This window comes from Motacilla alba, chromosome 23 (genome assembly GCF_015832195.1).
Source record: "Motacilla alba alba isolate MOTALB_02 chromosome 23, Motacilla_alba_V1.0_pri, whole genome shotgun sequence".
Classification (NCBI taxonomy): domain Eukaryota; kingdom Metazoa; phylum Chordata; class Aves; order Passeriformes; family Motacillidae; genus Motacilla; species Motacilla alba.
The window spans coordinates 1120096-1134895 of NC_052038.1; the positions used below are offsets into that span (position 1 = coordinate 1120096).

At 51.8% G+C, this 14800-nt stretch overlaps 1 protein-coding gene and 1 non-coding gene across 7 annotated transcripts in view; both read right to left on the reverse strand.

Annotated features, from left to right (window-relative positions):
- Nucleotides 1-14800, reverse strand: part of PUM1 (pumilio RNA binding family member 1) — an 84399-nt gene that overhangs the window by 28915 nt on the left and 40684 nt on the right. For 4 of the 6 annotated variants that reach the window (XM_038160640.1, XM_038160637.1, XM_038160634.1 and 1 more), the window contains exons 8-11: nt 10472-10565; nt 9262-9366; nt 3317-3468; nt 385-523 (exon numbers count right to left, since the gene is read on the reverse strand). In XM_038160640.1, coding sequence (XP_038016568.1) covers nt 385-523; nt 3317-3468; nt 9262-9366; nt 10472-10565 — 490 coding nt within the window. The remainder of the gene's footprint in view (nt 1-384; nt 524-3316; nt 3469-9261; nt 9367-10471; nt 10566-14800) is intronic. The other 2 variants (XM_038160639.1, XM_038160635.1) reach the window with 1 other exon arrangement.
- Nucleotides 5434-5518, reverse strand: LOC119711251. Its single transcript, XR_005259688.1, has one exon. It is a non-coding gene; the product is annotated as a small nucleolar RNA SNORD103/SNORD85 (small nucleolar RNA).

Consider the following 14800-nt stretch of genomic DNA (forward strand, 5'->3'; position numbering starts at 1 on the left):
CTTGGAAGAGCAATCATGGAAGGAAGCCCCTGTTAAGTCAAGCACCTGGCAGGGATGGAGAGGTGAGATGAATGAACAGGACTAAGAAATCTCTGAGCTTTAAAATACAGATCCCATAAGCTTGAAGGATCCACAGAAAAATCTGGAGGTGATTTTCTACAGGAGCCATCAATTCTTGGAGTGCAATGCAGGCACAGGGAGATAACACTGCTGTCACCTGTGCCACAAGGTCCACCTGTGACCCCTCAGTGCCGCCAGCTGGGGACACACCCAACCCTGGAATGAACCCCCAAACCAAGACAAGCAGGCAGTGCTGGTGCCAGGCAAAGGCAGCCCTGGGAGATGCCACTTCCCAGGCTCCCCCTGGCCCAGGAGTGCTGGTACCTGGCATTCCTGCTGCCAGCCCCTGGCCAAAGGCGAGCGCGGAGTTGACGGCGGCGGCGGCCACCAGAGGATCCGTCTGCTGGCCCTGCTGGTTCTGGTTGGGAGTCAGGGGACGCTGGCTGGCTCCCCCACGGAGCACCTGGGGAGGACAGAACAGCCACTGGGTTATTCTGGGATCCGGGAGACAGCCACTGTCACCAGGCAGGAGCAGGAGCAGCACCGGGGGGGAAAACTTCTCTCCTTTGCTCTTAATTCACTTTTCTTCACATTCAAACAGGACCTGGAGGGGCTGGAGAGAGTCAAGGGAAGGGAAATGGAGCTGGGAAGGGTCTGGAGCCCCGGGAGAGGCTGAGGGAGCTGGGAAGGGGCTCAGCCTGGAGAAAAGGAGGCTCAGGGGGGACCTTGTGGCTCTGCACAGCTCCTGCCAGGAGGGGACAGCCGGGGGGGTCGGGCTGTGCTCCAGGGAACAGGGACAGGAGCAGAGGGAACGGCCTCAGGCTGGGCCAGGGCAGGCTCAGGGTGGGCAGCAGGGAAAATTCCTTCACTGAAGGGTGGTCAGGCAGGGGCTGCCCAGGGCAGTGGTGGAGTGCCCATCCCTGAAGTGTGCAAAGCACACGGAGTGGCGCCTGGAACAGGGGTCAGTGCTGGGTTCATGCTTGGGCTCGATGATCGTTCGAGGGCTTTCCCAACCTTTCTAATTCCCTGATCCCACCTCCCACACTCATCCTCTGCCAGAAGTGTGTACAAGCCACCTGCCCACCCCAGCTAACATGTGGTCCCTGCCACCACAGCCCCACTAACAGCCCTCTGAGCAGAAACCTTACAAAGCCCAGTTCAGGAGCTGGGGGCAGGTGACAGGAGATGACCTGGGTGTCTCCAAGCCATCAGCCCCAGTAGAGGGCACAGACCTGGTGACACAAGACTTAAAACACAGGAAATCATGACCAGAGAGCCCACAGTGGGGTTTGCAGGGATGAGCTGCTGTGGTGGGAGTCCCTCAGAAGGGATGATGGCAGAGTGGCCACGCTGCAATTACCTGGGCCAGGCTTGGCTTGGCAGAGCCTGGCTCAGCGCTGCTGCAGGAACCTGCAAGCTCAGCTTAAAGGAGCCAGCCCCGTGTCCCCAGCACATCCCGCTGCAGAGGTGACATCGGGGGTGTCACCTGCTCCAGTTATTAACAGGAAGCACTGACTCTGTGCACAGAGAGGCTGGGGAGGATCCCCAGGTTCACTGACTGGGAGGTGCCCCCCGAGCCTGCCAGAGCGTGCTCAGGAAGCTACTGGAATGCTGGGGGACACGAGACAGACGATGGACTTTGGACCTGGCTGGCATAAGAGATTTGATAACAGGATGCCTTGGCAAAAGCAAATGGAACTTTGAAAATTAGACCTGGATTGCAAGAAGATTCAATCAGATGGATTCACCAGAAAAAGAAAATCCCAATAAACTCTGCAAGCAAGAGATGCTGCTCTGTGCATAAGTTTGTGTGTGTGATTTTAACCTAATCACTGCAGTGCACATTACTGGTCTCCCTAAAATAGCACCTAAGTGTTTGTATCCCACAATAAAGCTGGATTGTGATCACTGAATCAGCCTCCCTGGCTCTCTCCATCACCAACAGGAACCCTCCAGCCCGGGCAATCTCTGGGAGCCAAGAATTCCAGGGGGTGCAGACTGCAGCACTGGAATGCTGGTGGGTTTTATTAACACACTATTAAGATGTCACAAGGGTGACAAATCAAGAGTCCACACTCAGTGCTGCAGGTTCCCAAAGCCTCTGCCTCAGCACTTTTAATGCAAACAATCCCTGCTGCATCCCCTCAGAGCAAGGTTTGCATTCCAAACCCCGCTCCCAACCCCACTCATGCCTGCTCCACGGCCATAAAAGTAATGAAACATCCCATAAAGGCCACTGGCACTGAGATATTTTATTTTAATAGCCTGAGCCTTTGCAGAAGCTCTCTCAGCTCACACCTGCTGCATCTGTAAAGGCCTTAGAACACCTCCTGACACTGGGTTTAGTTTTCAAAGGGTTTTCGAGCTGAAAAATTCACCTGCCAGTAGCTCTTTATTCTGCCATCACCAAGGACCAGACAGGAGAGCTGCTGAGAGGACTGAAGGCCAGCTCTGGCTCCTGGTGATTCCCCCTCACACACCAACAGCACCAGAGGTTTGCTGCTGCACAGCTCAGGCCATTCCCAGCCTGACCCACGGGTGTTGCCCACAGCACTGACACTCAGCAATTCACCACCACCCAGGTACACGTGTCATTCTCCATGTGCATGATGGAGAAATCAAATTACAAATGCACAGATGGCTCCTGTCCCTTTGTCTTCAGGACAGGCCAAAGGGTCTTCTGCTCATTTTAAACTGCCCAGAGCTGAGGGCAGGATCAGTCATGGAAAAAATCAGGGTTTTGAATGGCTGCAGCTGTGTCAGGGGAGGCTTGGCTTGGCTTGGGAAAGACCTCTGAGATCACCGAGTCCAACCTATGAGCTGACACCACCCTGTCATCCAGACCACGGCACCTAGTGACAAAGTGACATCCAGGCTCTCAAACACCCCCAGGCACAGGGACTCCACTCCAGTGGGCAACCCCTCATACTGTCCTAACACCCTTCCTGGGAAGAAATTCTCCCCGATACTGTTCCCCAGAGGGAATGGGCATGAGAATGGGCACGGGCATTGGAATGGGAGCATGGGCACGGGAACTGGGGCACAGGAATCAGGGCACGGGCACAGGAATGGGGGCACGGGCATGGAACGAGCACGGGAACGGGCGTGGACGGCCCAGAGGCAGCAGATTTTGGACAGCGCTCCCAGGGATGCCCAGGCTGGGATTGCTGGGGTCTGTGCAGGGCCAGGGGTTGCAATCCACGATCCCTGGGGGTCGTTCCCAGGTGTCCCTGGCCCAGGAGGTGCCAGGCCTTACCTGCTGCTGGCCCTGCTGCGTTTGCTGCGTGCTCTGCTGGCTGGCTGAGTTGGTGGCGGCGGCGGCGGCGGCCGCCTGCTGCTGGAAGAGGCTGGCAGGATAAACTCCCCAGGGAGTGACTCCATAGTACTGGTGAGGGACCACAGCTGGACCTGGAACACAGCACGGGCACGGTGAGCTGCTGGGGGGCAAGGGGCACCCCAAAAACACCTGCTCGTCGTGGCTGGTTTAATGGGACCCGTGTGAAACCCTCTGCAAACACTGAGGGATTTGGCATTTGGGTCACAGATTTATGAAGTTTCAAGTCAGACCTTTCAGGAATTTCATCACTGCACGAGGTCAAACTCTGCCAGCAGAGATTCTATGTTTTTATTGGTGTGCCCCGGTTTTACAGAGAAGGAACAAAAATCTCCAAGCCCAACAGAGGAACTTTGTTTCAAGCACAGAGATAACTTCTCATTCCAGCTGACATTCACAGCTCACTGCCATCCACCTTCAGCTCCTCAATAAATCACCAAACCTCTTCACAGCTGGAGTGCATCAACTCTCAAGTATTAAAATGCTTTTTCCAGGCCTGCTTTGCATTTGCAAATCTTTCTAAAAGAGGCTGCATGATCCTGTCCCTTCCCACATTCCCTCCTCAAACTTCACATCCCCTCCTCAAATTTAAGAGGCATAACAACAACAACAACAACAACAATAATAATAATCATCATCATCATCATCATCTTGGAGAGCAGCAGAAAAAGCCTCACTTTTGAAGATTCCTTGTGTTTATCAGGTCTCAGGAGACCACAGAAATTTGGAGATAGCAGAATGGCAGCCTCTCTCCTTAAATAATCCCAGTTAGAATAATGCTGAGGAAGCTCTCAGTGCTGGAGGGAGGAGCCCTTCCCACCCAATAACATGATGAGAATCCAATAATAGTTTTTAATGACTGTTTCATATCTTTAGGAAAGGTCAGCAGAAAAGCAGAAGCGTTCCCTTTGATTCCCAAATACATCCCCATCCCAAGGGCTCCCTCCCCACAGCAGGAATAGCTCAGGCAGAGCCAGAGTCAGGTGTGACACTGGAATAAACAAATCTTTAGAGAACCTTGGCCATGTCTGGAGTAAAACCAGGATTTTTTTCTTTTTAAAGAGAGACACTCAGCACTTGGGTTCTGCCCAAGTGTGTGATTCCATGGAAAATGAGGGATGACACAAAAAGGGAGGTGCAAACAGTGTTCAGTGTTAGCCTGGCTGCAACAATGGGGGAAATCCTGGAAGTCCCTTTTCCTTTTGGCTTTTGTTTCTTTCTTCTTGACTTTTACAGTAACAGGCTCAGCTGACCTCCTGCAGGATGTCAAGGAGCTGGATGAGCTCCTGCTCCCACATTCACACTGCAGAACATTCATTCCATGTTTTGTGCCAAAGATTAAATTCATATTTCAAACATGTAAGAGTTACTCTCATTATATTATTCTGGTTTTAACTACTGTGCTTTCCCCAGATTTAGGACTGAGGTGCCCAGCTCTGTGCCCAGCAGGGAGGTGCTGGCTAATTCCAGGCAGATGCTGAACACCTGGATTTGTATCTCACCCCAAAGCCCATCCTTGCTGGATTTACAGAATCAGAGAGGCTGATCTGCTTCTCCTACTCAGATCTGGAGCAGCAACCACTCACTTCTTACCTTCCACCCTGGAAATTCATGAGCAGTGCCAGCTAAAATGGAAAAGAACCCGCAGCAAATGAACCAGTGCCACCAAGGTGGTGCCTCAGCAGGCACAGACAGGTGGGCAGGGAGTGACTTTAACCTGTTTATAATCACTGAATGCACATCAGACCCCAACTCCCAGGGTTCTTCTGCACCCAACAGGGCAAGAGCTGCAACTGCTCCCTTTTCATGCAAGTCATTAACCTGCATTTGCCCTCAGGCTGCTGGAAGTTGCTGCAATCCCTTCATCCAGGCAAAATTTGGGCATCTCTCTGGGATATTTTAGTCTCAGCTCTAATTATCAACCAAGCACAGCCTGGATGGGCTTTTCTCCTAGGCAGAGGTTGCTGCCAAAGCCTTGGGTGTACAAAAGCAGAGGAGACTTTGAAGTTTGCAGCAGCTGGGTTTGAAGGGGCTGCGAGTCTGGCTCAGCTGCTCCGAGCACAGGAGAGAGGCTCATTATCGAACCGAGTTCTCAGTGAGGGCAAGTGTGGCATCACTGCCAGACCCAGCAGCACCCAGAGCTGCTGCACTGCTCCTGCTCCCATCAGAGCTGGGCATCCCTGGGAAAGAAAAATTCCAGCACCTCTGGAGGTGGATACTGCCCATGCTGTGTCACACTCAGCCCCTGGGCAGCCAGAGCTGCTCCTGGCAGGGAGAGCAGCAAATCCAGCTGGGAGCGTGCTCAGAACATCACTGAGATGGTGAGAGCACTGCGGGGGTGTGCTCCACCTCAGCCCTCCTGCACCACAGGCCACAGCAGCTCAGCCTGCCCAGGAGCTCAGAGAGGCTGCAGGGAGCACCTCAGCAACTCCAGGGATCTGTGGGGTGATCCCCTGGAATTCACACTGATCTGTGGGGTGATCCCCTGGAATTCCCACTGATCTGTGGGGTGATCCCTTCAGAACTCCCACTGATCTGTGGGGTGATCCCCTGGAATTCCCACTGATCTGTGGGGTGATCCCTTTGGAATTCCCACTGATCTGTGGGGTGATCCCTTCAGAACTCCCACTGACCTGTGGGGTGATCCCCTGGAACTCCCACTGATCTGTGGGGGGATCCCCTGGAATTCCCACTGATCTGTGGGGTGATCCCTTCAGAACTCCCACTGATCTGTGGGGTGATCCCTTCAGAACTCCCACTGATCTGTGGGGTAATCCCTTTGGAATTCCCACTGATCTGTGGGGTGATCCCCTGGAATTCCCAGTGATCCCAGTGACCTGTGGGGTGATCCTCTGGAATTCCCAGTGATCTGTGGGGTGATCCCCATGGAATCCCAGCAGGGGAGGGCTGCTTTCAGGACGGCAGTGAGCAGCTGAGCTCAGAGGTGCTGCCCCAGCCCCGAAGGGCAGGGACTGGCCAGGCTGGCACTGCTCAGGTACCCAGGATAAAGGCAGCTGCAGGTGCTCCCAAATGCCAGTCCTGCAGGGTGTGCACACACCCACACCTGCTCCAGCTCAGCACCGAGGGCCTGATCAATTCACCCAGGCTGAAAAAAACCCCGAACATGCACTGGGAGGCTCTGCTTCGCCTGGGACCAGGGCATCCCAGCATTCACCCACCTCCCCACAAGCCACAGCAATACTGTTCTGCTCTGCACACCTCACCTCAGAGGGAATCATTTCCTACCACCCAAGGCTGAAAATCCCAGAACCTGCTGTGGGAGGCTCTGCTTCTCCTGCATCCAGGTTATCCCAGCATTCATCCATCTCTCCACAAAGAACAGGAACACTTTGCTACCTGCAACACTCCACCCCAGAGGGAATCATTTCCCAACTGGCCTAAAAAAAGGCAAGATTTCAGTTTTTTGAGTGACATCTTTCTCAAATGATGGAAGGCAATTCAAAGGCAGCAGCATCTTCCCCACAGTTTAAAATCTAAATGAGGGGTTTTTTTAGGAAGTTCTTCCCTCTGCATTCAAATTTGTTCTTTAAAATGCTGCTATTGTTGGGAAGAGAAGAGCATTATCCTAGAGCTGCCAGTCTCACAATCATGACAAACCTGCCATAATGGCAGAACTTTAACTGACAGATTATCTCTGCCATAAAACACACACCAAAGTCTCCTCTCTGCTCTGACAGGAACTGTGAGAAATAAACTCCAAACTCATTTCTTCCATCTCAGAAGCTCCTCCAAGTCCTCCCAGTTTAACACTCCCAAGCACCTCAAGGCAGCTTTTTGGCTTTGTATAAACATTTAAATTGCCTCATGTTCCTCCAGTGCTGCTCTCAGTCATGACAGAAAAAAAGGGTTCTCAAACCTGCTCAGGCCTAGACAGGAAAGATGCTTTTCTGAAATAAACATCAACATGGAGTTTATCTTGTCATTTCTAGGGTCCAAAGCCTGATGAGAGGGTTAAAAGAACTCCTATTTCTCAGTGGTGTAACACTATAAATACACCCAGCACATTACACATTGTTTGGTTTCTTTCAAGAGTCATAAATTTAGAATTACTCAAGTAGAGGCCCTGATGCCAAGTTTTGGGATGCTTTAGGTATCCCTGGGGTGTTATTTCCAGTTCAAATGTCTAAAACCTGAGTTAAACACAGCCTAGATGGGTTCTTCTCCTGGTGACAGGCTGCAAAAGCTCAGGCAGCTCAGCTTCAGTAGAGCTGAGAAAAAGAAAAGAACATTGTGGCCAGCACTTGGTATTTCCTGGAAAGGTGGCCCAGTTCCATGTGGTCTTTCTATGAAAGCAAGCTGCTGACCTGCTGCTCCTCTGCACTCTGCTGCTACCCAGAAAGGAGCTCTGGAGGCCCTGAGGTGATGCAGAAAGGCCAGGCAGGAGCCTCTCTGTACAGGAATCACTCACAAATCTCCTCCTCTGCCCGAAACTGGGGCTGCCAACGCCCTGGAGCCCCTCCTGACTGAAGTGCCCTGTGGCACTGGCCAGCAGCAGCTCAGCTCATTCATTCCCTGCTCCATTCACCATCCCAGGAGGGTTATCAAGCCCTGCAGCAGCAGGAACGTCCTTGTGCCCCTGCCCTTGGCTCTGTCCCACGGAACACGGCGTCACCCGTTTGCCGAGGCCCGGGGCTGCCTCCACCCAATCTCCCCATGGCATTGCATAATCCCAGCACGAAACTCCCAGCAGCCCAGGCCAAAGCCCAGATTCTAATCCAAACTCTTCACACACATCTGCACGATCCACTAAAACCTCCATCCAAGCGGGCAGCAGTCACTCAATTCCCATTTCAGAGCTGACCCCACGACGGCCTCAAAGCTTAAAAGCTCAGCAGGGGTTTGGTAAGAGCTGGACCAAAGTCATGTCCCAAACCACAGAGTGCCACATCCACACACAGCCCAGCTCTGGGGCTTTGATCTGGGACAAGCCACCCAAAACCAGAGGACTGAAGTGAGTTTACAAGCTCTAAGTGAAGAATGGCAGCAGGGAGAGACCCCACAAACACCCCACTCCAAACACAGCACAGAACATTCCCTCTGCCTTGCCCAAGGAAAGCCAGGCATGGTTAGAAAAATCCTCCCCTAAAAGCACATTCTTCCTTTAAAATCCTCTCCTGAAATCACGTTCCTCCTTTGAAAATCCTCTCCTACAAGCACACTCCTGCTTTGTCCCCAGTGCTTGGGCAAGAACTTTATGGCACCCCCAGCAGAAGTTCCACGCTCACCATGTCCCTCACAGTGCCTGACAAGCTGTGGCACAGAGCTGTCACCTCCAGAATCACCAGTTCTGGCCGTGACAGCTGGGAGGAATTTGGGAACTGATACATGAATGGCTGGAAGAAGATCCTGCAGAAAGAGCAGAGGCTCCATCTTCGCTACCATCTGCAAAAGGGCACGTTCCCAGCAGGAGCCCCAGCAGATATGGATGTGTTCACCTCCTGGGAAGTGGAAATTCCCAGCAGAATTTCAGGGAAGAGCTCATTTGCAGGATGCACCACAAGCCGAACAGAAAGGACACACAACTTTCCCGGCAGGAAACACATCCTGCATCTTTCCAGCCTTTCAGAAGTTTGTTTTCAGAGGTATTCCTTGCTACTGTCAGTCACCAAAACACCCCCAAAACGGAGCAGTATTTGTGTCTGTTCCCTTCCCATTTGCTCTGGGAGCCTTAAACAAAAATTATCCCATTTCACCTCCAGTTTCAACGACAAATTCTGGTTTTACTCACAGCCACACCATTCTAGCAATCCTCCCAGCACAGGGTGCTGATGTTGGCCTGGCAGAGCCCCAGATGCAGAGCAGCTCTGGAGCGGGGAAGGGCTCTGGAGGGAGCCGGGAGCTCTCACCTAACGTGGCAGCTGCCGCCAGCCCGGCCGCGTACGGATCCGTCCCCGGAGGCGCCGCGCTGATGATGTAGGGGTTGGGAACGAAGGCAGCAGGAGCTAAACCTGCTGAAAACATTCCTGTCAGTGAAAACAAACACAACAGGACTGCAGCCCCACCACAACCCCCTGCTGCTGCCTGGGCAACTCCAAACTCAGGCTGGTTTCGTGGTTTAAAGCTTTTTACGGGTGGCTTTCTATAGGGAGTGACAACCAATGAGTGTTGACGGGCAGAGGAGAGATCTGGCATAAAAAAACCCAATTCAAGGGATTCAATGCTCCTTGAGAGGTAAAATCCTTTATATCCAACAGCTCGGGTGCTTCTGCAGGGCAGACAGACCCTGTTCAGGAGACTGGAGCTTGCTGCTACTCTGTATTCCCTACAGTGACTGAATGAGGAGCCGAAGCGCCCCATCCCGAGCTCCGTGCCCAGCACAGGATGCAGCACTCCAGCTGCACAGTCTGGAAAGGGCTCAGAGTGGCAAAACAGTTTAATCATTAGAGAAAGCCCGGTGGGCGGGAGAGGGGTGTGCAGGGGAGGTGAAGGTGAAGGGGAGGAAATTGAAAAGCTGAATAATTTCAGTCCCTGAACTGCACCGAGCACACAAGGGTGCAGCACAGAGCTGGGAGAGCCCCAACACATTTATATCGGGGTTTGGGGCAGGAAGAACTACCACAAACTGCTTATTGTGCTAAAACATTAATGCATTGTTTTCCTGGGTTTCTACACATGATTAAGTGCTTCATTCCCAGTTAATAAAAATTTATATTTTATATTTTTAATTAATAATTTTATTAGTATCAATCATGTGTTTGCATAAATTACATTTCTAACTCCTAAGACCCCTGGCAGCACGTTTGGCTGATATTAAATTGTGCATTTCCCCTCACTTCAGTGTGCTGCCACTCTGATTTATGTTTCACTCAGAGGCTTCCAAAGCCTCTCCTGACTGACCAGCACCCTCAGGAGGGTGAGTGTGTCACTCCTGCCACCCGGGGAACTCTTTTAAAAGGCTTCTCAAGTGTGCAAGAGACACCCACAAGCAAAACTGTAAAAATGCACTGCTGCTCATGCACTGATTATCAGCTGTAAAATACACTTTGAACCCCCCCGGAGTTTCCCCAAGGATCAGGAGGAGGGCAGTGGGACAGCCCGGGGGAGAGGCAGACTCACCTATGTGTGGCTGGTGGGCAGCAGCCAGGGCGTACTGCTGCTGCTGGGCTGCTGTCAGCTGCTGCACCGCCAGCGCGTTGGGCCTCTGGAACAGCTGTAGGGAGAGCACAAACAGCCCTTAAAGGGGGCACAAACAGCCCTTAAAGTGAGTACAAACAGCCCTGAAACCGAGCATAAACAGCCCTTAAAGGGGGCACAAACAGCCTTTTAAACGGGGCACAAACAGCCCTTAAAGGGGGCACAAACAGCCCTTAAAGTGGGTACAAACAGCCTGAAACTGAGCATAAACAGCCCTTAAAGGGGGCACAAACAGCCCTTAAAGTGGGTACAAACAGCCTGAAACGGGGCACAAACAGCCCTGGAACCGGGCAAGAAGCACAAATAGTGTCCTTAAATCAGGCACAAAACACAAACACTGCCCTTAAACTAGGCACAAACACACAAACAGCATTAGATCAGGCACAGCCCTCCCTTAAATCAGGCACAAACACACCAACACTGCTGAACTCACACACAAACACACCAACACTGCTGAACTGGGGCACAAACACACCAATACTGCTGAACTCACACACAAACACACCAGCACTGCTGAACTCACACACAAACACACCAACACTGCTGAACTGGGGCACAAACACACCAACACTGCTGAAATCTGGCACAAACACACCAACACTGCTGAACTGGGGCACAAACACACCAGCACTGCTGAAATCTGGCACAAACACACCAGCACTGCTGAAATCTGGCACAAACACACCAGCACTGCTGAACTCACACACAAACACACCAACACTGCTGAACTCACACACAAACACACCAACACTGCTGAACTCACACACAAACACACCAGCACTGCTGAAATCTGGCACAAACACACCAGCACTGCTGAACTGGGGCACAAACACACCAGCACTGCTGAACTGGGGCACAAACACACCAACACTGCTGAACTCACACACAAACACACCAACACTGCTGAACTGGGGCACAAACACACCAACACTGCTGAACTCACACACAAACACACCAGCACTGCTGAACTGGGGCACAAACACACCAGCACTGCTGAAATCTGGCACAAACACACCAACACTGCTGAACTCACACACAAACACACCAACACTGCTGAACTCACACACAAACACACCAACACTGCTGAACTCACACACAAACACACCAACACTGCTGAACTCACACACAAACACACCAGCACTGCTGAACTCACACACAAACACACCAACACTGCTGAACTGGGGCACAAACACACCAACACTGCTGAACTCGCACACAAACACACCAACACTGCTGAACTCACACACAAACACACCAGCACTGCTGAAATCTGGCACAAACACACCAGCACTGCTGAAATCTGGCACAAACACACCAGCACTGCTGAACTCACACACAAACACACCAGCACTGCTGAACTCACACACAAACACACCAGCACTGCTGAACTCGCACACAAACACACCAGCACTGCTGAAATCTGGCACAAAAAGCAGCAACTTGTTCCTTTTTCAGCAATCCCTTCACACCACATTTCCTTTAACCCTACAAATACTCCACTCCACACCTCAAAAGGACCTGAACTCCTTTGGAATCAATGGCTGTGTCAATCCACCTGAAAAAACCCCACATTTCTGCAGACAGCCAGCCCCAGCCCAGCTTTTCCCCTGCTGTTCCCTCAATCCCTAAGGATTTATCCCAGCTCCTGCTCACACCCAGCTGCAGCCCGGGGGTCCCCAGGAGCACTCCCAGGTGCTGGGAATGCCACCAGTGTGCCCTCCCAGTTTGGCTGAAGTGGGAAATGGGATGGAAGGGGGATGGCAAAGAGATGCAGAGCCAAGTCTGAGACACCCAAGATGCCTTCAGAGCCAGCAGAGGGGACACAGCCCCAGCATCACAAACCCCAGAGCAAACACTTCCTTTACCTGCTCAGTTCTCAGGGGTATTGAGAACTTATTCCTCACTAGGGAAAAAAGAACAGGATTCCCTTGAAGTATTTTTGCTGAGGGTTGGGGTTTTTTTTTCCTTTCTTCAGGGCCTCACTAAAAGTTTCTTCCCCAGCTTCTTTTGCCTCTCCCTAAAGCAAACCCTGAATTCACCCATCTTCGGCTCTAATTAAAACATTTAAGGACACACCAGCTGAGTATCTCCTCTGAAATCATCCAGCATGTCCATCCCCCCTCACTTCCAGGGATCATTTCTGAGGTGGGAATGACTCCACAAAGCACTGTGAGAAATGTTTTCTCCCTCCACTCCCTCAGAACAGACTTGGATGCCCAAATGCCTATGATTTTCACACCTATTATCCTGTCCTCCTTTCAGACAAGTCAACTGCTGGCAGACAGAGCAATAATTCTGCCCAAATTTTTGGCAGAAACCCACAACCATCAAGAAGAAGCCCAGAAACATCAAGAAAACTCTATTACTTATTTTATTTAGAGGCAAAAATTGGCATTGATTCTCCTGAGAGCAGGGTGAGCAAAGCTGTGCGAGAAAATCTACCTTTATTTTTGTCTTTTTACAAGTTCAGGTGGAGAAAATACATCTGAGGGATCAGCATCGGGTTTATGAGGTGGAAATGCAGCATTTAGGGCAGCCAGAATTAACCTGCTGTGTGCCAAACCCTCCCCCTCACAACGGCTTTGTTTGCTCATCCCTCAGGGGCTATCACAATGTTCCTTGTGGAGGAAAATATCTGATCTACAGTTCCTTTATTGCCTCCTGGGCCATAAAACACCCTGAGCAGTCTGGCTGCACAACACACCTGCTTTTCCTGCCCTTTTTGTTGTTTTAAGGTGCCATTCACTGGTCACACAAAGCTGGGGGCAGCTCTGCTCAGGTGCAACCTCTGTTCTGGTGCCACCTCTGTTCAGGTCACCAGGAGCTTGGGCAAAACGCCACTGACATCCTGGAACACAAACCCTGTGAGGAACGGCTGAGGGAGCTGGGGGTGCTCAACCTGGAGAGAAGGAGACTCAGGGCTGCCCTCATCACTCTACAGCTCCTGAAAGGTGCCTGTGCTCAGCTGGGCTGGGCTCTGTCTCCAGGCACTGACAGAACCAGGGCACACAGCCTCCAGCTGCCCCAAGGGAAATACAGGCTGGAGAGCAGGAAAAGGTTTTTCACAGAAAGAGTGATAAAGTTCTGGAATGTTCTGCCCGGGGAGGTGGTGCAGTCCCCATCCCTGGGTGTGTTTAACAAAGCCTGGATGTGGCACTGGGTGCCAGGGTTGGGCTGAGGTGCTGGGGCTGGGTTGGACTCGATGAGCTTGAAGGTCTCTTCCAACCCAGTGATTCTGGGAATTCTGTGAACATCCCTGAGTGCAAAACACCAAGGAGATCACGGACAACAGGAGCAGCAGAACATGGAATGAGGGACAGTGGCTCTGTGGGAGTGACCAGCAACATCTTACAGATCAGCAAATATGGGGAAAAAAATCCTATAAATCCCCTGAACGGTTTCCTCCTGAAGTGTGGACTCCTCTGCAACATCCTCAGGGTTGGGGGCTGCTGTATTAGCTCAGCAATTTGAGCTTTTTAGCTTCTTCAGCTGCACAATTTCACCAAACCCCTGAGTTCTCACAAGCTTTTCCAGCCTGCTGCTGTGGATTCCATCACAGTGAAGCAGAGAGGAAATGGCTGTGTTATTATTTCCTTCTCTGAGGGCACAAAAAGCATTTATCTCCCTAAAAACACTTCTGCTCACTTTACACGTGTGAAGACTTCCACACCTCCCAAATGCAACTCAGTGAACCACCTGGGAATCAGAAAAACTGGGATAAAGGAATCCACACCCACTCAGAGCTTCAGTACTTCACCATCAATATTTCACCTGCTGCTCTTGGCTCTTTTTGTTGTCTGCCTGCTCTGGGGGCTCATCTAGTCCCTGCAAAATTTGACTTCCAGACATAAGAGGTCTGCAAGAAAGCTGGAGAGGCACTTTTTACAGCACAGGGCAAGGGGGAATGGCCTTAGACTAAGAGAGGAGGGATTTAGATGGGATCTTGGGAAGGAATTGTTCCCTGGGAGGGTGGGCAGGGGCTGGGCTGGAATTGCCAGAGAAGCTGTGGCTGCCCCTGGATCCCTGGCAGTGCCCGAGGCCAGGCTGGAGCAGCCTGGCACAGTGGAAGGTGTTCCTGCCATGGCAGGGGTTGGAATAGGATGAGTTTTGAAGTCCTTTCCCACCCAAACCATTGCAGGATTCTGTGACCTCTCCCTCTCCCCTTTAATTCACAGCCTGGCTCAGCTCCCTCAGAAGAAGCTCAGCCCAGCTGCAGATTTCATCCTGCAGCCTGTCCAAGGAAGCAGAGCC